This window comes from Bombina bombina, chromosome 1 (genome assembly GCF_027579735.1).
Source record: "Bombina bombina isolate aBomBom1 chromosome 1, aBomBom1.pri, whole genome shotgun sequence".
Taxonomy (NCBI): domain Eukaryota; kingdom Metazoa; phylum Chordata; class Amphibia; order Anura; family Bombinatoridae; genus Bombina; species Bombina bombina.
The window spans coordinates 347312816-347338156 of NC_069499.1; the positions used below are offsets into that span (position 1 = coordinate 347312816).

A 25341-nucleotide genomic window follows, 5' to 3' on the forward strand; every position below is an offset into this window, starting at 1 on the left:
TCCCAGTTCCAGAATATTTATTAGGAGGGTCTCCTCCTGAGACCAATATCCCTGAGTCTTCAGGGAGTTCCAGACTGTATCCCAACCTAAAAGGCTGGCATCTGTTGTAACAACTGTCCCATCTGACCTGCGGAAGGTCATACCCTTGGACAGATGGACCCGAGATAGCCACCAGAGAAGAGAATCTCTGGCCTCTTGGTCTAGATTTAAGAGGGGGACAAATCTGTGTAATCCCCGTTCCATTGACTGAGCATGCATAGTTGCAGCGGTCTGAAATGTAGGCGTGCAAACGGTACTATGCCCCTTGCCGCTACCATTAAGCCGATTACATTCATGTACCGAGCCACCGAAGGGCGCGGATGGAATAAAGAACACAGCAGTAATTTAGAAACTGACAACCTGGACTCAGTCAGGTAAAATTTCATTTCTACAGAATCTATCAGAGTCCCTAGGAAGGAAACCCTTGAGATTGGGGATAGAGAACTCTTTCCTTGTTCACTTTCCACCCATGTGATCTCAGAAATGCCAGTACTATGTCCGTATGAGACTTGGCAATTTGGATGTTCGACGCCTAAATAAGGGGCCACTTCTATGCCCCGTGGCCTAAGGACCGCCAAAGCGACCCCAGAACCTCCATAAAGATTCTTGGGGCTGTAGTTAACCCAAAGGAAAGAGCTACAAACTGGTAATGCCTGTCTAGAAAGGCAAACCTGAAAAACGATGGTGATCCTTATGCATCGTTATGTGAGGATAAGCATCCTTCAAATCCATTGTAGTCCTCTATTGGCTCTCCTGGATCATAGTTAAGATGGTACGAATAGTTTCCATCTTAAATTATGGAATTCTGAGGAATTTGTTTAAGATCTTTAGATCCAAAATAGGTCTGAAGGTTCCCTCTCCTTGGGAACCACAAACAGATTTGAGAAAAACTCTGTCCCTGTTCCTCTCTTGGAACTGGATGGGTCTCGTACACAATGTAAGAATGCCTCTTTCTTTATCTGATTTGCAGATAATTGTGAAAGGTGAAATCTCCCCTTCTTTGGAGGGGAAGCTTTGAAATCCAGAAGATATCTCTGGGATATAATTTCCAATGCCCAGGGACCTGGGCATCTCTTGCCCACGCCTGGGCGAAGAATGAAAGTCTGCCCCCTACAGGATCCGTTACCGGATAGGGGACCGTTCCTTCATGCTGTCTTAAAGGCAGCAGCAGGCTCCTTGGCCTGCTTATCTTTGTTCCAGGTCCGGTTGTCTCCAGACCGTCATGGACTGAGCAAAAAGTTCCCTCTTGATTTGCCTTAGAGGAAGTTGATGCCACACCTGCCTTGAAGTTTCGAAAGGCACGAAAATTAGACTTTTTTGGCCTTTGATTTGGACCTGTCCTGAGGAAGGGCATGACCTTTTCCTCCAGTGATATTAGCAATAATCTCCTTCAAACCAGGCCCGAATAGGGTCTGCCCCTTGAAGGGAAGTTAAGTAGCTTATTTATTAAAGTCACGACAGCTGACCATGATATAAGCCATAGCGCTCTGCGCGCCAGTATAGTAAAAACAGAATTCTTAGCCGTTAGTTTAGTCAAATGAACAAAGGCATCAGAAACAAAGGAATTGGCTAGCTTAAGTGCTCTAAGCTAGTCAAGTATATTCATCCAATGGAGTCGCTACCTGTAAAGCCTCACCCAGAGACTCAAACCAGAACGCCGCAGCAGCAGTGACAGGAGCAATGCATGCAAGGGGCTGCAGGATAAAACCTTGTTGAATAAACATTTTCCTAAGGTAACCCTCTAACTTTTTATCCATTGGATCTAAAAAAGCACAACTGTCCTCGACAGGGATAGTGGTACGCTTAGCTAGAGTAGAAACTCTTCTCTCCACCTTAGGAACTGTCTGCCATAAGTCCCGTGTGGTGGTATCTGTTAGAAACATAATTCTAAAAATAGGAGGGGAAGAAAACGGCACACCTGGTCTATCCCATTCCTTATTAATAATTTCTGTAAACCTCTTTAGGTATTGGAAAAAACATCAGTACACACCGGCACTGCATAGTATTTATTCAGTCTACACAATTTCTCTGGCACTGTGATTGTAACACAGTCATTCAGAGCAGCTAAAACCTCCCTGAGCAACAAGTGGAGGATCTCAAGCATAAATTTTAAATGTAGAAATATCGGAATCAGGTTAAATCATCTTCCCTGAGTCAAAAATATCACCCCCAGACTGAAGCTCCCCTCAGCTTCTGCATATAGTGCAGTATCAGACATGGTTCTTAAAGCATCTGTATGCTCTGTATCTACCCCCAAAGTTATCTTGCTTTTCTTTAATTTCAGGCAGTCTGACTAATACCGCTGCCAGAGTATTATTCATAACTTTCGCCATGTCTTGTAAAATAAACGCTATGGGCGCCCTTGATGTACTTGGCGCCATTTGAGCGTGAGTCCCTGAAGCGGGAGTCGAAGAGTCTGACACGTGGGGAGAGTTAGTCGGCATAACTTCCCCCTCGACAGAATCCTCTGGTGATAATTTTTTAAAGACATGAAATCAGTACATTTGGTACACATTCTAAGATGGGGTTCCACCATGGCTTTGAAACATAATGAACAAGGAGTTTCCTCTATGTCAGACATGTTTGTACAGACTAGTAATGAGACTAGTAAGCTTGGAAAACACTTTAAATCAAGTTGACAAGCAAATATAAAAAAATGTTACTGTGCCTTTAAGAGAAACAAATTGTCAAAATTTGAAAAACAGTGAAAAAAGGCAGTAAATCAAACGAAATTTTTACAGTATATGTAATAGGTTAACAGAGCATTGCACCCACTTGCAAATGGATGATTAACCCCTTAATGCAAAAAACGGATCAAAAAAACGACAGACGTTATTTTAACAGACACAACAAACTGCCACAGCTGTGCTGTAGTCATACCTTCCCTATAAACGATTTTGGAAGCCTTTTTAGCCCTTTAGAGATGTCCTATAGTATTCATGGGACTGCTGAGGGAAGCTTGATGATTCATTTTGTAATTTTAACTGCGCAAAAAAGCCCTAAAATAGGCCCCTCCCACTCATATTACAACAGTGGAAAGCCTCAGGAAACTGTTTCAAAGCAAAATTTAAGCCAGCCATGTGGAAAACAACTAGGCCCCAATCAAGTTTTATCACCAAAGCATATATAAAAACGATTAAACATGCCGGCAAACGTTTTATATTGCAAATTTATAAGAGTATATAAATCTGATAGTAAGCCTGATACTAGTCGCTATTAAATCACTGTCTTAGGCTTAACTTACATTAATCCGGTATCAGCAGCTTTTTTCTAGCAAATTCCATCCCTAGAAAACTTATAACTGCACATACCTAATAGCAGGATACCCTGCACGCCATTCCCCCTCTGAAGTTACCTCACTCTTCAGACATATGTGAGAACAGCAGTGGATCTTAGTTACTTCTGCTAAGATCATAGAAACACGCAGGCAGATTCTTCTTCTAAATGCTGCCTGAGATAAAAACATAATTTATGCTTACCTGATAAATTTATTTCTCTTGTGGTGTATCCAGTCCACGGATAATCCATTACTTGTGGGATATTCTCCTTCCCAACAGGAAGTTGCAAGAGGATCACCCACAGCAGAGCTGCTACATAGCTCCTCCCCTAACTGCCATATCCAGTCATTCGACCGAAACTAGCCGAGAAAGGAGAAACCATAGGATGCAGTGGTGACTGTAGTTTAATTAAAATTTATATCTGCCTTAAAAGGACAGGGTGGACCGTGGACTGGAAACACCACAAGAGAAATACATTTATCAGGTAAGCATAAATTATGTTTTCTCTTGTTAGGTGTATCCAGTCCAAGGATCATCCATTACTTGTGGGATACCAATACCAAAGCTAAAGTACACGGATGAAGGGAGGGACAAGGCAGGTACTTAAATGGAAGGGACCACTGCCTGTAGAACCTTTCTCCCAAAAATAGCCTCCGAAGAAGCAAAAGTATCAAATTTGTAAAATTTTGAAAAGGTATGAAGCGAAGACCAAGTCGCAGCCTTGCAAATCTGTTCAACAGAAGCCTCATTTTTAAAGGACCAGGTGGAAGCCACAGCTCTAGTAGAATGAGCTGTAATCTTTTCAGGGGGCTGCTGTCCAGCAGTCTCATAGGCTAAGCGTATTACGCTCCGAAGCCAAAAAGAAAGAGGTTGCCGAAGCCTTTTGACCTCTCCTCTGTCCAGAGTAAACGACAAACAGGGAAGATGTTTGACGAAAATCTTTAGTCGCTTGTAAGTAAAACTTTAAAGCACGGACTACGTCCAAATTATGTAAAAGACGTTCCTTCTTTGAAGAAGGATTAGGACACAATGATGGAACAACAATCTCTTGATTGATATTCTTGTTGGAAACTACCTTATGTAAAAACCCAGGTTTTGTACGCAGAACTACTTTATCTGTATGGAAAATCAGATAAGGAGAATCACATTGTAAAGCTGATAACTCAGAGACTCTACGAGCCGAGGAAATAGCCATCAAAAACAGAACTTTCCAAGATAAAAGTTTGATATCAATGGAATGAAGGGGTTCAAACGGAACTCCTTGAAGAACCTTAAGAACCAAGTTTAAGCTCCATGGAGGAGCAACAGGTTTAAACACACGCTTAATTCTAACCAAAGTCTGACAAAATGCCTGGACGTCTGGAACCTCTGCCAGACGCTTGTGCAAAAGGATAGACAGAGCAGAAATCTGTCCCTTTAAAGAACTAGCTGATAATCCTTTATCCAAACCCTCTTGGAGAAAGGACAATACCCTAGGAATCCTAACCTTACTCCATGAGTAATTCTTGGATTCACACCAATGAAGATATTTGCGCCATATCTTATGGTAGATTTTCCTGGTTACAGGCTTTCGTGCCTGTATTAAGGTATCAATGACTGACTCGGAGAAGCCACGCCTTGATAAAATCAAGCGTTCAATCTCCAGGCAGTCAGTCTCAGATAAATTAGATTTGGATGATTGAAAGGACCTTGTAGTAGAAGGTCTTGTCTCAGAGGCAGAGGCCAAGGTGGAAAGGATGACATGTCCACCAGGTCTGCATACCAGGTCCTGCGTGGCCAAGATCACTGATGCTCTCTCCTGTTTGATTTTGGCAATCAGTCGAGGGAGCAGAGGAAACGGTGGAAACACATAAGCCAGGTTCAAGAACCACGCTGCTGCTAGAGCATCTATCAGCGTCGCTTCTGGGTCCCTGGACCTGGATCCGTAACAAGGAAGCTTGGCGTTCTGGCGAGACGCCATGAGATCCAATTCTGGTGTGCCCCAACGATGAACCAATTGAGCAAACGCCTCCGGATGGAGTTCCCACTCCCCCGGATGAAAAGTCTGACGACTTAGAAAATCCGCCTCCCAGTTCTCTACACCTGGGATATGGATCGCTGATAGATGGCAAGAGTGAGTCTCTGCCCAGCGAATTATCTTGGAGACTTCTAACATCGCTAGGGAGCTCCTGGTCCCCCCTTGATGGTTGATGTAAGCCACAGTCGTGATGTTGTCCGACTGAAATCTGATGAACCTCAGGGTTGCTAGCTGAGGCCAAGCTAGAAGAGCATTGAATATTGCTCTTAACTCCAGAATATTTATTGGGAGGAGTTTCTCCTCCTGAGTCCACGATCCCTGAGCCTTCAGGGAATTCCAGACTGCACCCTAACCTAGAAGGCTGGCATCTGTTAGAATTGTCCAATCTGGCCTGCGAAAGGTCATACCTTTGGACAGATGGACCCGAGATAGCCACCAGAGAAGAGAATCTCTGGTCTCTTGATCCAGATTTAGCAGAGGGGACAAATCTGTGTAATCCCCATTCCACTGACTGAGCATGCATAATTGCAGCGGTCTGAGATGTAGGCGCGCAAATGGCACTATGTCCATCGCCGCTACCATTAAGCCGATCACTTCCATGCACTGAGCCACCGAAGGGCGCGGAATGTAGTGAAGAACACGGCAGGAATTTAGAAGCTTTGATAACCTGGACTCCGTCAGGTAAATTTTAATTTCTACAGAATCTATCAGAGTTTCTAGGAAGGAAACCCTTGTGAGGGGTGATAGAGAACTCTTTCCCTCGTTCACTTTCCACCCATGCGACCTCAGAAATGCCAACACTATGTCCGTATGAGATTTGGCAATTTGGAAGTTTGACGCCTGTATCAGGATGTCGTCTAGATAAGGGGTCACTGCTATGCCCCGTGGTCTTAGGACCGCCAGAAGAGACCCCAGAACCTTTGTAAAAATTCTTGGGGCTGTAGCTAACCCGAAGGGAAGAGCCACAAACTGGTAATGCCTGTCTAGAAAGGCAAACCTTAGGAACCGATGATGATGATCTTTGTGAATCGGTATGTGAAGGTAAGCATCCTTCAAATCCACTGTGGTCATGTACTGACCCTCCTGGATCATAGGTAGGTTGGTCCGAATAGTTTCCATTTTGAACAATGGAACTGAGGAATTTTTTTAAGATCTTTAGATCCATAATTGGTCTGAAGGTTCCCTCTTTTTTGGGAACCACAAACAGATTTGAATAAAATCCCTGTCCTTGTTCCATCTGTGGAACTGGATGGATCACTCCCATTATTAGAAGGTCTTGCACACAGCGTAAGAATGCCTCTTTCTTTATCCGGTTTACAGATAATCTCGAAAGGTGAAATCTCCCTTGTGGGGGGGAAGCTTTGAAGTCCAGAAGATATCCCTGAGATATGATCTCCAACGCCCAGGGATCCTGAACATCTCTTGCCCACGCCTGGGCGAAGAGAGAAAGTCTGCCCCCTACTAGATCCGTTGCCGGATAGGGGGCCGTTCCTTCATGCTGTCTTAGAGGCAGCAGCAGGCTTTCTGGCCTGCTTGCCTTTGCTCCAGGCCTGGTTAGATTTCCAGGCCGGCTTGGATTGCGCAAAAGTTCCCTCTTGTTTTGTAGCAGAGGAAGTTGATGCTGCACCTGCCTTGAAGTTTCGAAAGGCACGAAAATTAGACTGTATGGCCCTTGATTTGGCCCTGTCCTTAGGAAGGGTATGACCCTTACCTCCAGTAATGTCAGCAATAATTTCCTTCAAACCAGGCCCGAATAAGGTCTGCCCCTTGAAAGGAATGTTGAGTAATTTAGACTTTGAAGTCACATCAGCTGACCAAGATTTAAGCCATAGCGCCCTACGCGCCTGGATGGCGAATCCAGAATTCCTAGCCGTTAGTTTAGTCAAATGAACAATGGCATCAGAAACAAAAGAATTAGCTAGCTTAAGTGTTCTAAGCTTGTCAAGTATTTAAGTCAATGGAGTAGCTGTCTGAAAGGCCTCTTCCAGAGACTCAAACCAGAACGCCGCAGCAGCAGTGACAGGAGCAATGCATGCAAGGGGCTGCAGGATAAAACCTTATTGAATAAACATTTTCTTAAGGTAACCTAATTTTTTATCCATTGGATCTGAAAAAGCACAACTGTCCTCGACAGGGATCGTGGTACGCTTTGCTAAAGTAGAAACTGCTCCCTCCACCTTAGGGACCGTCTGCCATAAGTCCTGTGTGGTGGCGTCTATTGGAAACATTTTTCTAAAAATAGGAGGGGGGGAAAACGGCACACCGGGTCTGTCCCACTCCTTAGTAATAATTTCTGTAAACCTTTTAGGTATTGGAAAAACTTCAGTACCCACCGGCACCGCGTAGTATTTATCCAGTCTACACAATTTCTCTGGCACTGCAATTGTGTCAGTCATTCAGAGCAGCTAAAACCTCTCCAAGCAACACCCGGAGGTTCTCAAGCTTAAATTTAAAAGTAGACATACCTGAATCAGGTTTCCCCGAGTCAGAGACGTCACCCACAGACTGAAGCTCTTCCTCAGCTTCTGCATATTGTGACGCAGTATCAGACATGGGCCTTAAAACATCTGTGCGCTCTGTATTACGTCTAACCCCAGAGCTATTGCGCTTTCCTCTGAATTCAGGCAGTCTGGCTAATACCGCTGACAGGGTATTATCCATGATTGCCGCCATGTCCTGCAAAGTATTCGCTATGGGCTTCTTTGATGTACTTGGCGCCATTTTAGCGTGAGTCCCTTGAGCGGGAGTCAAAGGGTCCGACACGTGGGGAGAGTTATTCGGCATAACTTCCCCCTCGTCAGAATCCTCTGGTGATAATTCTTTTAAAGATAACAGCTGATCTTTATTGTTTAAAGTTAAATCAATACATTTAGTACACATTCTCCTATGGGGTTCCACCATGGCTTTTAAACATAATGAACAAGGAGTTTCCTCTATGTCAGACATGTTTATACAGACTAGCAATGAGACTAGCAAGCTTGGAAAACACTTTAAATCAAGTTAACAAGCAATATAAAAAAACGTTACTGTGCCTTTAAGAGAAACAAATTTTGCCAAAATTTGAAATAACAGTGAAAAAAGGCAGTTAAACTAACGAAATTTTTACAGTGTATGTAACAAGTTAGCAGAGCATTGCACCCACTTGCAAATGGATGATTAACCCCTTAATACAAAAAACAGATTAACAAAACGAAAAATATGTTTTTTAAACAGTCATAACAACTGCCACAGCTCCTACTTTTGAAGCCTTTTGAGCCCTTCAGAGATGTCCTATAGCATGCAGGGGACTGCTGAGGGAAGCTGAATGTCACAGTTTGTAATTTTAACTGCACCAACTGTAACTTTTATACTATAACAGTGGAAAGCCTCAGGAAACTGTTTCTAAAATAAAGCCAGCCATGTGGAAAAAACTAGGCCCCAATAAGTTTTATCACCAAAGCATATATAAAAACGATTAAACATGCCAGCAAACGTTTTATATTGCACATTAATCAGAGTATATACCTCTGATAGCAAGCCTGATACTAGTCGCTATTAAATCACTGTATTTAGGCTTTAACTTACATTAATCCGGTATCAGCAACATTTTCTAGCAAATTCCATCCCTAGAAAAACTTAACTGCACATACCTTATTGCAGGATACCCTGCACGCCATTCTCCCTCTGAAGTTACCTCACTCCTCAGACATATGTGAGAACGGCAGTGGATCTTAGTTACTTCTGCTAAGATCATAGAAAAACTCAGGCAGATTCTTCTTCTAAATGCTGCCTGAGATAAAAACAGTTCACTCCGGTACCATTTAAAAACAAACTTTTGATTGAAGAAAAAACTAAACTATATTTTATCACTTTCCTCTAACTACCTCCAGCTATGTTGAGAGCTTGCAAGAGAATGACTGGATATGGCAGTTAGGGGAGGAGCTATATAGCAGCTCTGCTGTGGGTGATCCTCTTGCAACTTCCTGTTGGGAAGGAGAATATCCCACAAGTAATGGATGATCTTTGGACTGGATACACCTAACAAGAGAAATGAACCTTGTCTTTAGTTATAGTGGAGGGACCTACAGACTTTCCTCATGTGCATTTCCTGTAACAGGATGTCAAACTCAAAAGGAAATTCTCAAATGCTCATTGCCCTTCATTACTGAGGACCCTTGCATAGGTCCTATCTTGATGCAAATGTTTAGCATAAAAAAAAAAAACAAAAAAAACACACCAACAAAAACCACAGATCGCTTGCACCAGAGAATGACTCACTATCTTGGCACTCCCTGGTAGTAATACCTACCAGTGACAACCCCTCCCCAAAGTGTGTGGACAGATATGCCCACTCCCTCAATTACCTGTATATAGGTAACTCCCAGACAGTATCACCCCCTACTCCTAGTTCTGTCCACCCTTACAGGTGGACAGACCTGGGAGACCCTCTCCATATTTTTGTACAAATTTTGTGTGTGGGCATTTCCCTTTACGTTTGGTTATACTTATCCGTTTTTATTGCACAGAAAAGTTCTTTATCCTGGGGGCACTGTGGTCCTGTGCAGACGATTAACACTTTACCCGAAGCTGTCTTGTGGAGGCCGCCATCTTAACTGTGACATCATCAGGACGCAACGTCCTGGGGCCACATTTGAGGGCTGTTCCGGTGGCGTGCGTGCGCCAATTTTTAAAGCCTTGGTGTCGGCTTGCTGGTGCGTTTGTCAGCTGGTTTGCTTAAGCAGTAGGAACTCCACAAAGAATTGTATGTTCATTTAGACTTCAATATTTGTAAGCCGGTTATAGCTGGTATTTGGGAAAGAGTTTTTTCTGCATTCACTGTGTTTATGCAGACAGAGGATTCTGCCTCTGAAATTGTGACTGCCCAGAATCTCTCTGATAAGAAGACCAGGTATGCTGCATTTATTTTTTTATAATAATGCACATTGTGTTCAGGATGATTTTTTTCCCTAAGCCAAAAACTAGTAATGTATTTTCTGCATCTGAGGCCACTTAGTCTATTTAATAGTCTTTTTTTTTGCCAAATATGAACAGGTAGCTTATTACCGGATTGAATGTTGTTTCTGTTTTCATTACTCAATTTTATACATGTTCAGTTTTTAAACTTTTCTTAAAGTGCCAGTAAACCCACAAAATAATGTTATCTAATTCTGCACATAGTGCCGAATTATATATCAGCTTAGCCCAAACTTCGTACCTTAAAAGATTAAAGTGAAAAAATGCTACGAAATTTATTTTCACCGTACACTTTTTTAACACTGAGTCCTATACAGAAAGACTGCAGTACTGAAAAAACTATAGGGACAAAAAAATAAAATACATATAAATACTAATGCACGCAAGGCAGAACTATCTGCAAGCTGTATACTATTTAAACACAATTACTTAACATTCCTTTTTTCTAAGCTTTTGTTAAAATCTGACAGTATTTATTATTACCTTTGTTTCTCTGCATATATCACACTGTTCAGGTGCTGCAGCTCTAATCTTTGGCTTAATTTTTACATCCTTGCTTCTTTTAAATCATCTGTTTTTAATTAGCTAGGGAGCATTTAGAAGACACACCCTGATTGGTATTCTTTTTTGCATTTGATCAAAAATCTGAGTATGAAGCCCTTTTAGCTTTTTTTGAAGTTTTAAGACCTTTTATGTTATTTCATTAATCTTTATAAGTACAAGATATTTTAATTTTCTCCTTTTTTGTTCTGTACATTAATAATGAGACTTTTTTTTTTTTTTTTTTTTAACAAACTGCTTCTAGCAGGGAGTCAGATTGATATGTGAATCCCGGCTGTGTTTAAACTGTTTAGCCTCCTGTTGCATTTACTGCCTATTATTCTGAAGATAATCTTTTTGCCCTCTCTTGCAGATCCTGAGGATTTACTCCTATTATCGTTTCTTTGTTCTCTTGGTATCTTTATTTGAAAACGCCAAAATGTAAGCTCAAGAGCTGGCCCATTTTTGGTTTAGCACCTGGGTAGTGCTTGCTACATTTAGACACCAATCAGCAAACTCTACCCAGGAGCTGGATCAAAAATGGGCCGGCTCTAAAGCTTACATTCTTGCTTTTTTCAAATAGAGATACCAAGAGAATGAAGAAAAAAATAATAGGAGTAAATTAGAAAGTTGCTCAAAATTGCTGCTCTATCTGAATCATGAACGTTTAATTTTGACTAGACTATCCCTTTAAGAAATCCACAATTTTCTCTGACCGTTAAGTACTAGTTATTTCTTATTTTTAATGCTGAAACTATAGTTTCCACAGATCTGGTAAGTAGGGCCTTATGGCTTAGGTATTTAAAATCTGATTATGTCTCAGAAGGAAACTTTATATGGTTCAAAATAAGGAACATTTCACAGTATCAATTCTATACATAAATGTGGTTCTAATGTTAGTAATACCACTGTGTTTTACCTATTTTGTGATTTTTAGATAAATCTGCTTTTCTTTACAGGCAAAGAATGTCAGAATACTTTGAGTAAATTTTGAGGGCAATAGCCTGGTTTGAGGTCTGATATAGAGTAAACCACATTGTAATTTAAAAAAGGTACAGGGCATTCTCTCCTGGACACATTAACAGACCCGTTTTCACACAAGCTTGGGTGCGTTTCAGTTGGAACTCTAAATCCTACCTATGTACTCAGGCACGGGTTTCACTTGAATAAGTTTCTCTCTCGTCACATTTTACAATCCCTATTTACTTGTTCAGGTGCCTTAAGATGTTCTCTAGTTTGGGGACATTTGAATTAGATTTTCTTCTCCTTTGGTAATTTCCACTCTCTAAGAATTTCTGAAGTTGAAGGTTGAATTTCAGTTCATCATAAGTTTTTGAGCAAGTTGGAGGATATCCCCCCCCCCCCCCCCCCCATTTTATAGTCTGTCGATTTTAGGACACATCTGGTTCTTTTCCCACTGCATCCCTCTTTTTTGGTTGTACAAAGACTTTTTTTTAGTAGATTCAGAATGTAAATCTTTCTAGAAGTCTACCCCTGTTAGAGCCAGTTTGGCTTCTACTGCTTTGGAGAAACAAGAAGTCAGTTAGTCCTGAAATAGATCTCCACAATGTTTGTGTGGGGTCAACTGTCATCCATTTACATTTCAGGTTCTATGAATTTCAGGGCAGACTTCCTGTGCAGTAAGCAGGTCTTACCAACAGAATGGCAGGTCTTAAATTTAGCTTTTTCAAAAGATTGTGGATAAGTGATGCATTTTGGAGGTAGTTTTATGGCCTCAAGTCTATTGTCACGTTCCACAATATTTGATATTGTTTCCTAGATGTTCAAGCTCTAGGAGTGAATACTCTGACTTTATAGTTCATTCTGATTTATGTGTTTTCCTTATGCTCTGAAGAGTTCTACTGGATAGATTAACTTTTTGTAATATTTTTATTTTTTGGCCTTGCTTATCACTAGTGCATTGGCTGACAATTCAGAATCCATAGATATTTCCAATATCACAAAACATGCTGCTTCAGGATCCTCTGTCGTATCCAAACTCTCAAAGTTTTAAGTTGAAGGCATGGTTGAAAATTTAACAGCAGCCTTGTAAACCTACAACTTCTGTTTTTTTTTTTACTGATACTGGTTTATTTTTTTCTCTTGGATAATACAATTTAATGTATATACACCAGATATTCTTCTGTTGGCGTTCTTCAAGTAAACTTATAATTAATATATCTTTATTGATTAGAATTTTAGTTTTTGGAATGTTTTTGTGTACCAACACTGGAGGTTTTAGACCTCTGTTTTCAATTCTTTCAAGTCTTGGTCCATATCCAACTGTTAACGATCAACAATTTCATCCTGGGAACTTTCTTTTGGTCTTATACAATTAATGGGTGCCCATTTTTGTATCCTTCTTTGTGAAATTTCTATCTGGTTTCTTACATTTAAAACCATTTTTTCTGTTGCCAAAGATGGTCTCTGACTTTTATTGCAGTCAAGATGATAGTTTACCTTCCTTCAGTCCTGATAAGCAGGAGAGTTGAAGGAAACATTTTTTCTGTTTGATTGTGACATGTTGCTTTCTGAATTCTGCTAAGAGAGCTCAATTACTTTGTAAGTTGGCTATATCTTTGTATTATTATATAGACATTCACAAAAGTGTACCATCTCCATTTGGATTGTTTTAGGTATTTTCAAATCATACAAATAATAGAATGAGCAGGTTCCAAAGGGGCTCACTGTATACTAAACTAGGGTTTTGTGGCATTATGGGTTTCAAAGTAAATGCCAAGCCAGATGATCTTCGTCAGGCCACTGTTGGGAGATTGAATCATATCTTTATTTCATCTCTCAAGCTTGGTGTACACCAGTCAGCTTCTGCTGGGTTTGGTTGTAGTGTTATCCTCATAAGCTGGATATTAGTCTAATCGGCTTCTGCAAAGTTTGAACGCAGGATTCTATTTTCAGTTTTGTCTCTTTAAACTTTGGTTATTTTCTGCAGTAATTTCTTGCATTTGTTTTCTTTCCCACCCTTCTGTATTTCACAGCTTTGTAAATTGTCTCACTGGTAGGTATTAGCCATATTGGCCCATATCCCTGGGTAATAGCTACCAGGCTCCCTCACAATTTTTTCCAAGACATCTCAAGGGGGAGGGGTTGATACGGTCTGGGAGTTACCTATATACAGGTAACTGAGGGAGTGGGCAGTTCTGTTAACGCCCCTTCGGGAAAGGGCTCTCACTAGTAGAGATTACCCAGGGATATGGGTCAAGATATAGAAATTACTATATTCTGGGTGAAAATGTCTAGTTATTTCAACCTACAGTGAGAGCCCTTCTTTCAAACAAGGCATTACTAGCCTCCTCCAGGGTGCATATGATTACCTGCATACTAGAAATACTTGAGAACTGTGCTAGAATACTCAATTACAATCAAATTTTGCATTTATAATGAATAAACAGAATTTACAAAACATTGCAATGGGTACACAACAACGGAAAAAAATCCGACGTGAGAAACCTTATAAGTAAGCATTCTAATTACCTTTTGAAAGTATCGAATAGTTTTAAAAGCTGGAGACTTCATATGGTGACCCCAACATCCCAACCAATCGTGGTTTTCTGCAGAACAGATACAAATTCAAAACATTCATTACCAGCAAAAACACACAAATATCATTCAACCAGTAATTATAGGAAACTGGTGTTCCTTAAAACTATGGTTAAACTGCAAATTGATGAATTTAATCTCATCTTAAATTGTTTGAAGAGTTATCCATAGTACTTTGTTTCAAACTAAATTTAAAAAATAATTAGACTCTTGCTAAACTTAATTTATTTTCCAAAAAGTGTAGTCATGAGGTATATCAGATACTACTAATACTTTAGGCGCTTAACTAGCACAGTTACTGGCCATTATTGTCATTAAAAATATTAAATCAACCGTATATACATAACATAAAATAAACATATTTGAAAAGATTTTAAAATATATTAAAACAAAATTGTAAATGGTCACCAGAGTATAGTCCAAGATGAAAAGCAACTTTTAGTAAATCGGACATAAAACATTAAACTCTAAAAAGTCGAGAGTGCAACTTTATATCCACATTAAGAATTAGAACCCTTTAGTGAAGTTAAACGATTCTGAAAAATAGTAAACAGCACAACTCCCACTCAAGACACTTTAATCAATAAAATCTCAGGGCACACAAATATATGCACTTACAAAAAAAAAACAAAACAAAAAAACATCAGTCTGTCTGATCATAACGTCTGAAAAACCAGAGCTTTCACACTTCCGACTCATATCTACTCGGCTTTCCCACTAGGATGCACAAATTTCCAGCACCGTCAAATTACCGATCTGGATCCAAGCAAAAAACGTCTGTACCAAATGATCGAGAGTGTAGGTTCTTACACATGCCTTCTACTTGTTTCATCAGTCACCAGTGCGGAAAGTTTTTAGAGAAAGGTTATGATATAGCTCTATTAAGAGAGGCTATGAATAAAGCAATTAATAGGTACAGAAGTATCATGCTTCAAACTAAGACAAATAGGAGTAATTAAACATCTTTCCACCGGGTAGCCCCACCGAGATTTATCACTAGATATAGTGAAGGGGTACATATGATTAAGAAGGTTTTTAAGAAGCATTGGCCAAGACTTTAGTCACATCCAATTTTACAGAGATGCCTAGGGGGCTCACCATAGATTGTTTTTAATAAAGGAAAGAATATTAAAAAAAATGTCTTAGCTCCTAATTGAGATCTTCAGGACCCATCAATCACACAGACACCAATTAGTTCAATCAAAAGAAATGCACATACAAGTGTGGCAAGATGTCATGTAACATGTGCAGACATATTAAAGGGGGAGACACTTTCCATAATTCTGCTTGTAATAGGGCATTTAAAGCCCAACATAGGACAAATTGTAATTCGACTTTTGTATTTTATCTCTTGTTCTGTGGATGCGATTTGTTATATGTAGGCAGAACTACAAAACAGAATTTATGCTTACCTGATAAATTACTTTCTCTTACGGTGTATCCAGTCCACGGATTCATCCTTACTTGTGGGATATTCTCATTCCCTACAGGAAGTGGCAAAGAGAGTACACAGCAGAGCTGTCCATATAGCTCCCCCTCAGGCTCCGCCCCCCAGTCATTCGACCGACGGTTAGGAGAAAAAGGAGAAACCATACGGTGCAGTGGTGACTGTAGTTTTACAAAAATAAATTTGAACCTGACTTGATTGCCAGGGCGGGCCGTGGACTGGATACACCGTAAGAGAAAGTAATTTATCAGGTAAGCATAAATTCTGTTTTCTCTTACTTGGTGTATCCAGTCCACGGATTCATCCTTACTTGTGGGATACCAATACCAAAGCTTTAGGACACGGATGAAGGGAGGGAACAAGTCAGGTAACCTAAACGGAAGGCACCACCTTTCTCCCAAAAATAGCCTCCGAAGAAGCAAAAGTATCGAATTTGTAAAATTTGGCAAAAGTATGAAGTGAAGACCAAGTCGCTGCCTTACAAATCTGTTCAACAGAAGCCTCATTCTTGAAGGCCCATGTGGAAGCCACAGCTCGGGTGGAATGAGCTGTAATTCGTTCAGGAGGCTGCTGTCCAGCAGTCTCATAAGCCAATCGGATGATGCTTTTCAGCCAGAAGGAAAGAGAGGTAGCAGTCGCTTTCTGACCTCTCCTCTTACCAGAATAGACAACAAACAAGGATGATGTTTGTCTGAAATCTTTAGTTGCTTTTAAATAGAATTTTAAAGCCCGAACCACATCAAGAATGTGTAATAGTCGTTCCTTCTTCGAAACTGGATTAGGACACAGAGAAGGAACAATGATTTCCTGGTTAATATTCTTATTATAAACAACTTTTGGAAGAAAACCAGGTTTGGTACGCAAAACAACCTTATCTGCATGGAACACCAGATAGGGTGAATCACACTGCAAAGTAGACAATTCTGAAACTCTCCGAGCAGAAGAGATAGCTACCAAAAACAAAACCCTCCAAGATAATAACTTAATATCTATGGAATGTAAAGGTTCAAACGGAACCCCTTGAAGAACTGAAAGAACTAAATTAAGACACCATGGAGGAGCCCCAGGTTTATAGACAGGCTTGATTCTAACTAAAGCCTGTGCAAATGCCTGAACGTCTGGTACTGCTGCCAGCCGCTTGTGTAACAGGATAGACAGAGCAGATATCTGTCCCTTTAAGGAACTAGCTGACAATCCTTTCTCCAATCCTTCTTGGAGAAAAGACAAAATCCTGGGAATCCTAACTTTACTCCACGAGTAACCCTTGGATTCACACCAACAAAGATATTTCCGCCATATCTTATGGTAAATTTTCCTGGTGACAGGCTTTCTGGCCTGGATTAAAGTATCAATAACTGATTCAGAGAACCCACGCTTAGCTAGAATTAAGCGTTCAATCTCCAAGCAGTCAGATGCAGAGAAACTAGATTTGGATCCTTGAATGGACCCTGTATTAGAAGATCCTGCCTCGATGGCAGTTTCCATGGTGGAACCGATGACATGTCCACTAGGTCTGCATACCAAGTCCTGCGTGGCCACGCAGGCGCCATCAGAATTAATGAAGCCTTCTCCTGTTTGATTCTGGCTACTAGCCGAGGGAGAAGAGGAAAAGGTGGAAAGACATAAGCTAGACTGAAGGACCAAGGCGCTACTAAAGCATCTATCAATGCTGCCTTGGGATCCCTGGACCTGGATCCGTAAAGGGGAAGTTTGGTGTTCTGACAGGACGCCATCAGATCCAATTCCGGAATGCCCCATAGCTGGGTCAGCTGAGCAAAAACCTCCGGGTGGAGTTCCCACTCCCCCGGGTGAAAAGTCTGACGACTCAGAAAATCCGCCTCCCAGTTGTCTACTCCTGGGATGTGAATAGAAGATAGGTGGCAGGAGTGATCCTCCGCCCATTTGATGAATTTGGCCTCCGCTAGTTGAGGCCATGCCTGGAGCGTATTGAATATCGCTCTCAGTTCCAAAATGTTTAATCGGGAGAAGAGATTCTTCCCGAGACCATAGGCCCTGAGCTTTCAGGGAGTCCCAGACCGCACCTCAGCCTAACAGACTGGCATCGGTCGTGACAATGATCCACTCCGGTCTGTGGAAGCACATTCCCTGAGACAGGTGATCCTGAGACAACCACCAGAGAAGAGAGTCTCTGGTTTTCTGGTCCATTTGTATTTGAGGAGACAAATCTGCATAATCTCCATTCCACTGTTTGAGCATGCACAGTTGTAGTGGTCCAAGATGAACTCGGGCAAAAGGGACAACGTCCATTGCCGCAACCATTAATCCGATTACCTCCATGCACTGAGCCACAGAAGGCCGAGGAATAGAATGAAGAACTCGGCAAGTAGTTAAAAGCTTTGACTTCCTGACCTCTGTCAGAAATATTTTCATTTCTACCGAGTCTATTAGTGTTCCCAGGAAGGGAACCCTTGTGAGCGGGGACAGAGAACTTTTTTCTACGTTCACCGTCCACCCGTGAGACCTTAGAAAGGTCAGAACAATGTCCGTATGAGCCTTGGCTCTGTGAAAAGACGACGCCTGTATTAAGATGTCGTCTAGGTAAGGTGCTACTGCAATGCCCCGTGGTCTTAGTACCGCTAGAAGGGAACCTAGCACCTTTGTGAAAATTCTGGGAGCGGTGGCCAACCCGAAAGGAAGGGCCACGAACTGGTAATGCATGTCCAGAAAGGCGAACCTTAGGAACTGATGATGATCTTTGTGGATAGGAATATGTAGGTACGCATCCTTTAGATCCACAGTCATATACTGACCTTCCTGGATCATCGGTAAGATTGTCCGAATGGTTTCCATTTTGAAAGATGGAACTCTGAGGAATTTGTTTAGAATTTTTAGATCCAGGATTGGCCTGAAAGTTCCTTCCTTTTTGGGAACTACGAACAGGTTTGAGTAAAATCCCAGTCCTTGTTCTGCAATTGGAACTGGGTGTATCACTCCCATTTTTAGAAGATCCTCTACACAGTGTAAGAACGCCTCTTTCTTTGTTTGGTCTGAAGACAAATGTGGAACCTTCCCCTTGGAGGAGAGTCCTTGAATTCTAGAAGATACCCCTGAGCAACAATTTCTAATGCCCAGGGATCTGGAACATCTCTTGCCCAAGCCTGAGCAAAGAGAGAAAGTCTGCCCCCTACCAGATCCGGTCCCGGATCGGGGGCTACCCCTTCATGCTGTCTTGGTAGCAGCCGCAGGCTTCTTGGCCTGCTTACCCTTGTTCCAGGCCTGCAAAGGCTTCCAGGTTGCTTTGGGCTGGGAAGAGTTACCCTCCTGCTTTGCGGTTGCAGAGGTTGAAGCAGGTCCGTTCCTGAAGTTGCGAAAGGAGCGAAAATTACCCTTGTTTTTGACCTTAAACGGTCTATCTTGTGGAAGAGCATGGCCCTTTCCCCCAGTGATATCCGAAATAATGTCTTTCAATTCTGGGCCGAATAGGGTCTTTCCCTTGGAAGGAATATTTAATAGTTTTGTTTTGGACGACACGTCAGCCGACCACGATTTGAGCCACATCGCTCTCCGCGCCATCATGGCAAAACCAGAATTTTTTGCCGCTAACTTAGCTAATTGGAAAGCGGCATCTGTGATAAAGGAATTAGCCAGCTTTAGAGCATGAATTCTATCCATGATTTCGTTATATGAAGTGTCTCTCTGGAGCGACTCCTCCAGTGCCTCAAACCAGAAAGCCGCTGCAGTAGTTACAGGAATAATGCAGGCAATCGGTTCAAGAAGGAAACCTTGTTGAACAAATATTTTCTTTAGTAAACCTTCTAATTTTTTTTATCCATAGGATCTTTGAAAGCACAACTGTCTTCTATTGGTATGGTTGTGCGCTTGGCTAGTGTTGAAACCGCTCCCTCTACCTTAGGGACCGTCTGCCACGCGTCCTGCCTGGGGTCATTTATGGGGAACATTTTCTTAAAGATAGGGGGGGGGGACAAAAGGTACACCTGGTCTCTCCCACTCCCTAGTCACAATATCCGCCACCCTCTTCGGGATCGGAAACGCATCAGTGTATACAGGGACTTCTAGAAACTTGTCCATTTTACACAATTTTTCTGGGACCACCATGGGGTCGCAATCATCCAGCGTAGCTAAAACCTCCTTAAGCAGTACGCGGAGGTGTTCCAGCTTAAATTTAAATGCTAAAGAATCTGATTCTGCCCGCTGAGAAACCTTTCCTGCGTCAGAAATTTCTCCCTCGGACAGCACATCCCTCACTGCCACTTCAGAGTGTTGTGAGGGTACAACGGATAAATCATCCAAAGCTTCTGATTGCTCATCCTCTGTTCTTAAAAACGGAGCTATCACGCTTTTTAGGAAAAACTGGCAGTTTGGATAGAAATGCCGCAAGGGAATTATCCATGACTGCTGCTAATTGTTGTAAGGTAATAGGGGCCAATGCACTAGAGGTACTAGGCATCGCTTGCGCGGGCGTAACTGGTGTCGACACATGGGGAGAGGAAGGAGGACTATCCTCGTTACCTTCCGTTAAAGAATCATCTTGGGCTACATTTTTAAGTGTCACTGCATGGTCTTTAAAATGTTTAGATACCTGGCACACTTTAAACACAAATGTAAAGGGGGTACCGCCATGGCTTTTAAACACATAGAACAAGGTCTATCAGTAGGCTCAGACATGTTAGACTTAGACAGCACTCAAATACAGTAAAATACAATTTTTGAAAAAACGGTACTGTGCCTTTAAATAATAAAAACAGAATTTATGCTTACCTGATAAATTACTTTCTCCAACGGTGTGTCCGGTCCACGGCGTCATCCATAACTTGTGGGGGAATATTCTCTTCCCCAACAGGAAATGGCAAAGAGCACAGCAAAAGCTGTCCATATAGTCCCTCCTAGGCTCCGCCCACCCCAGTCATTCGACCGACGGACAGGAGAAAAAAAAGGAGAAACTATAGGGTGCCGTGGTGACTGTAGTTAAAGAAAGAAATTCATCAAACCTGATTAAAAAACCAGGGCGGGCCGTGGACCGGACACACCGTTGGAGAAAGTAATTTATCAGGTAAGCATAAATTCTGTTTTCTCCAACATTGGTGTGTCCGGTCCACTGCGTCATCCATAACTTGTGGGAACCAATACCAAAGCTTTAGGACACGGATGAAGGGAGGGAGCCAATCAGGTTGCCTAAACGGAAGGCACCCCGGCTTGCAAAACCTTTGTCCCAAAAATAGCCTCCGAAGAAGCAAAAGTATCAAATTTGTAGAATTTGGCAAAAGTGTGCAGGGAAGACCAAGTCGCTGCCTTACATATCTGATCAACAGAAGCCTCGTTCTTGAAGGCCCATGTGGAAGCCACAGCCCTAGTAGAGTGAGCTGTGATGCGTTCAGGAGGCTGCCGTCCGGCAGTCTCGTAAGCCAATCGGATGATGCTTTTCAGCCAAAAGGAAAGAGAGGTAGCAGTAGCTTTTTGACCTCTCCTCTTGCCAGAATAAACGACAAACAGAGAAGACGTTTGTCTGAAATCCTTTGTAGCTTCTAAATAGAACTTTAAAGCACGAACTACATCTAAATTGTGTAACAAACGTTCCTTCTTTGAAACTGGATTCGGACACAAAGAAGGCACAACTATTTCCTGGTTAATATTCTTGTTGGAAACAACCTTTGGAAGGAAACCAGGTTTAGTACGCAAAACAACCTTATCTGAATGGAACACCAGATAGGGCGGATTACACTGCAAAGCAGATAACTCAGAAACTCTTCTAGCAGAAGAAATAGCAACCAAAAACAGAACTTTCCAAGATAACATCTTGATATCTATGGAATGTAGAGGTTCAAACGGAACCCCTTGAAGAACTGAAAGAACTAAATTCAGACTCCAGGGAGGAGTCAAAGGTCTGTAAACAGGCTTGATCCTGACCAAAGCCTGAACAAAAGCTTGAACATCAGGCACAGCTGCCAGTCGTTTGTGTAATAAGACAGATAAAGCAGAAATCTGTCCCTTTAGAGAACTCGCTGATAATCCCTTATCCAAACTTTCTTGGAGAAAGGAAAGGCTCCTAGGAATTTTGATCTTACTCCATGAGAATCCCTTGGATTCACACCAACAGATATATCTTTTTGGATGTTCGAATGGACCTTGTACTAGAAGATCCTGTCTCAAAGGTAGCTTCCATGGTGGAGCCGATGACATATTCACCAGGTCTGCATACCAAGTCCTGCGTGGCCACGCAGGAGCTATCAAGATCACCGAGGCCCTCTCCTGCTTGACCCTGGCTACCAGCCTGGGAATGAGAGGAAACGGTGGAAACACATAAGCTAGGTTGAAGGTCCAAGGCGCTACTAATGCATCCACTAGAGTCGCCTTGGGATCCCTGGATCTGGACCCGTAGCAAGGAACCTTGAAGTTCTGACGAGACGCCATCAGATCCATGTCTGGAATGCCCCATAATTGAGTCAACTGGGAAAAGATCTCCGGGTGGAGTTCCCACTCCCCCGGATGGAATGTCTGACTCCTCAGATAATCCGCCTCCCAGTTTTCCACTCCTGGGATGTGGATCGCAGATAGGTGGCAGGAGTGATCCTCCGCCCATTTTATGATTTTGGTCACTTCTCTCATCGCCAGGGAACTCCTTGTTCCCCCCTGATGGTTGATGTAAGCAACAGTCGTCATGTCTGATTGGAATCTTATGAATCTGGCCTTTTTTCTATGTTCACTTTCCATCCGTGAGATCTGAGAAAGGCCAGAACGATGTCTGTGCCTTTGAAAGAGACAACGCTTGTATCAGAATGTCGTCCAAGTAAGGTGCCACTGCAATGCCCCTTGGTCTTAGGACCGCTAGAAGGGACCCGAGTACCTTTGTGAAAATCCTTGGAGCAGTGGCTAGCCCGAATGGGAGAGCCACAAACTGGTAATGTTTGTCCAGAAAGGCGAACCTTAGGAACTGATGATGATCTTTGTGGATAGGAATATGTAGATACGCATCCTTTAGATCCACGGTAGTCATAAATTGACCCTCCTGGATTGTAGGTAAAATCGTTCGAATGGTTTCCATTTTGAACGATGGCACTCTGAGAAATTTGTTTAGGATCTTTAAATCCAGAATTGGTCTGAAAGTTCCCTCTTTTTTGGGAACCACAAACAGATTTGAGTAAAACCCCATTCCTTGTTCCACGGTTGGAACTGGGTGTATCACTCCCATTTTTAACAGGTCTTCTACACAATGTAAGAATGCCTGTCTCTTTATTTGGTTTGTGGATAAGTGAGACATGTGGAACCTTCCCCTTGGGGGTAGTTCCTTGAATTCCAGAAGATAACCCTGAGAAACTATTTCTAGTGCCCAGGGATCCTGAACATCTCTTGCCCAAGCCTGAGCGAAGAGAGTCTGCCCCCTACTAGATCCGGTCCGGGATCGGGGGCTACTCCTTCATGCTGTTTTGTTAGCAGCAGCAGGCTTCTTGGCCTGCTTACCCTTGTTCCAGCCTTGCATCGGTTTCCAAGCTGGTTTGGTTTGCGAAGCATTACCCTCTTGTCTAGAGGCTGCAGAGCTGGAGGCCGATCCGTTCCTGAAATTGCGAAAGGAACGAAAATTAGACTTATTCTTGGCTTTGAAAGGCCTATCTTGTGGGAGGGCGTGGCCCTTACCCCCAGTAATGTCTGAGATAATCTCTTTCAATTCTGGCCCAAAAAGAGTTTTACCCTTGAAGGGGATATTAAGCAATTTTGTCTTGGAAGATACATCCGCTGACCAAGACTTTAGCCAGAGCGCTCTGCGCGCCACAATTGCAAATCCAGAATTTTTCGCCGCTAATCTAGCTAACTGCAAAGCGGCATCTAAAATAAAGGAATTAGCTAACTTAAGTGCGTGAACTCTGTCCATAACCTCCTCATACGGAGTCTCTCTACTGAGCGACTTTTCTAGTTCCTCGAACCAGAACCACGCTGCTGTAGTGACAGGAATAATGCACAAAATAGGTTGCAGGAGGTAACCTTGCTGTACAAAAATCTTTTTAAGCAAACCCTCCAATTTTTTATCCATAGGATCTTTGAGAGCACAATTATCCTCGATAGGAATAGTAGTGCGCTTGGCTAGTGTAGAAACTGCCCCCTCGACCTTAGGGACTGTCTGCCATAAGTCCTTTCTGGGGTCGACCATAGGAAATAATTTCTTAAATATAGGAGGGGGGACAAAAGGTATGCCGGGCTTCTCCCACTCCTTATTCGCTATGTCCGCCACCTGCTTGGGTATAGGAAAAGCGTCGGGGTGCACCGGAACCTCTAGGAACTTGTCCATCTTGCACAATTTTTCTGGAATGACCAGGTTGTCACAATCATCCAGAGTAGATAACACCTCCTTAAGCAGTGCGCGGAGATGCTCTAATTTAAATGTCACAACATCAGGTTCTGCCTGTTGAGAAATTCTACCTGAATCTGAAATTTCCCCATCTGACAAAACCTCCCTCATGGCCCCTTCAGATTGGTGAGGGTATGACAGAGCAATTATCAGCGCCCTCCTGCTCTACAGTGTTTAAAACCGAGCAATCGCGCTCTCTCTGAAATGCAGGCATTTTGGATAAAATATTTGCTATGGAGTTATCCATTACTGCCGTCAATTGTTGCATAGTAACAAGCATTGGCGCGCTAGAAGTACTAGGGGTCTCCTGCGTGGGCAAAACTGGTGTAGACACAGAAGGAGATGATGTAGAACTATGTCTACTCCCTTCATCTGATGAATCATCTTGGGCAACTTTACTATCTGTGGCAGTAATGTCCTTACTTTGTTTGGACGCTATGGCACAATTATCACACAATTTTGAAGGGGGAGACACATTGGCTTCCATACATACAGAACATAGTTTATCTGAAGGTACAGACATGTTAAACAGGCTTAAACTTGTCAATAAAGTACAAAAAAACCGTTTTAAAACAAAACCGTTACTGTCTCTTTAAATTTTAAACAGGGCACACTTTATTACTGAATATGTGAAAAACTATGAAGGAATTGTTCAAATTTAACCAAATTTTCACCACAGTGTCTTAAAGCATTCAAAGCATTGCACCCCAAATTTCAGACCTTTAACCCTTAAAATGAGGAAACCAGAGCCGGTTACAGTTTTAACCCCTCTACAGTCCCAGCTACAGCCTTTGCTGCGACTTTACCAAACCCAGGGGGGAATACGATACCAAATGAAGCCTTCTAGGAACCTTTTCAACTACTTTCAGACCCACACACATGCAGCTGCATGTCCTGCTCTCAAAAGTAACTGTGCAGTAATGGAGCGAAAATGAGGCTCAGCCTACTACAGGGAAGGCCCTTCCTGACTGGAAAGGTGTCTAAACCAGTGCCTGACGTAAAAAAACGTTCCCCAAAGTTTATAAGTGTGAATTTCAACATCAAGCTGTATAAAATGCCCAAATAAAGCAATCGATCTTGCCCATAAAAGTGTCTACCAGTTTTACAGCCCATATTAAGCCCTTTATTCTGTTTGAGACTGAAGAAAATGGCTTACCGGTCCCCATGAGGGGAAATGACAGCCTTCCAG

General features: G+C 42.3%; 1 protein-coding gene across 1 annotated transcript in view; it reads right to left on the reverse strand.

The window, feature by feature from the left end:
* The window catches only part of TTLL4 (tubulin tyrosine ligase like 4), a 388835-nt gene that overhangs the window by 210902 nt on the left and 152592 nt on the right, over positions 1-25341 (reverse strand). Inside the window, exon 7 of the mRNA XM_053712432.1 lies at positions 14320-14396. Within this exon, the coding sequence (XP_053568407.1) occupies positions 14320-14396 (77 nt within the window). The remainder of the gene's footprint in view (positions 1-14319; positions 14397-25341) is intronic.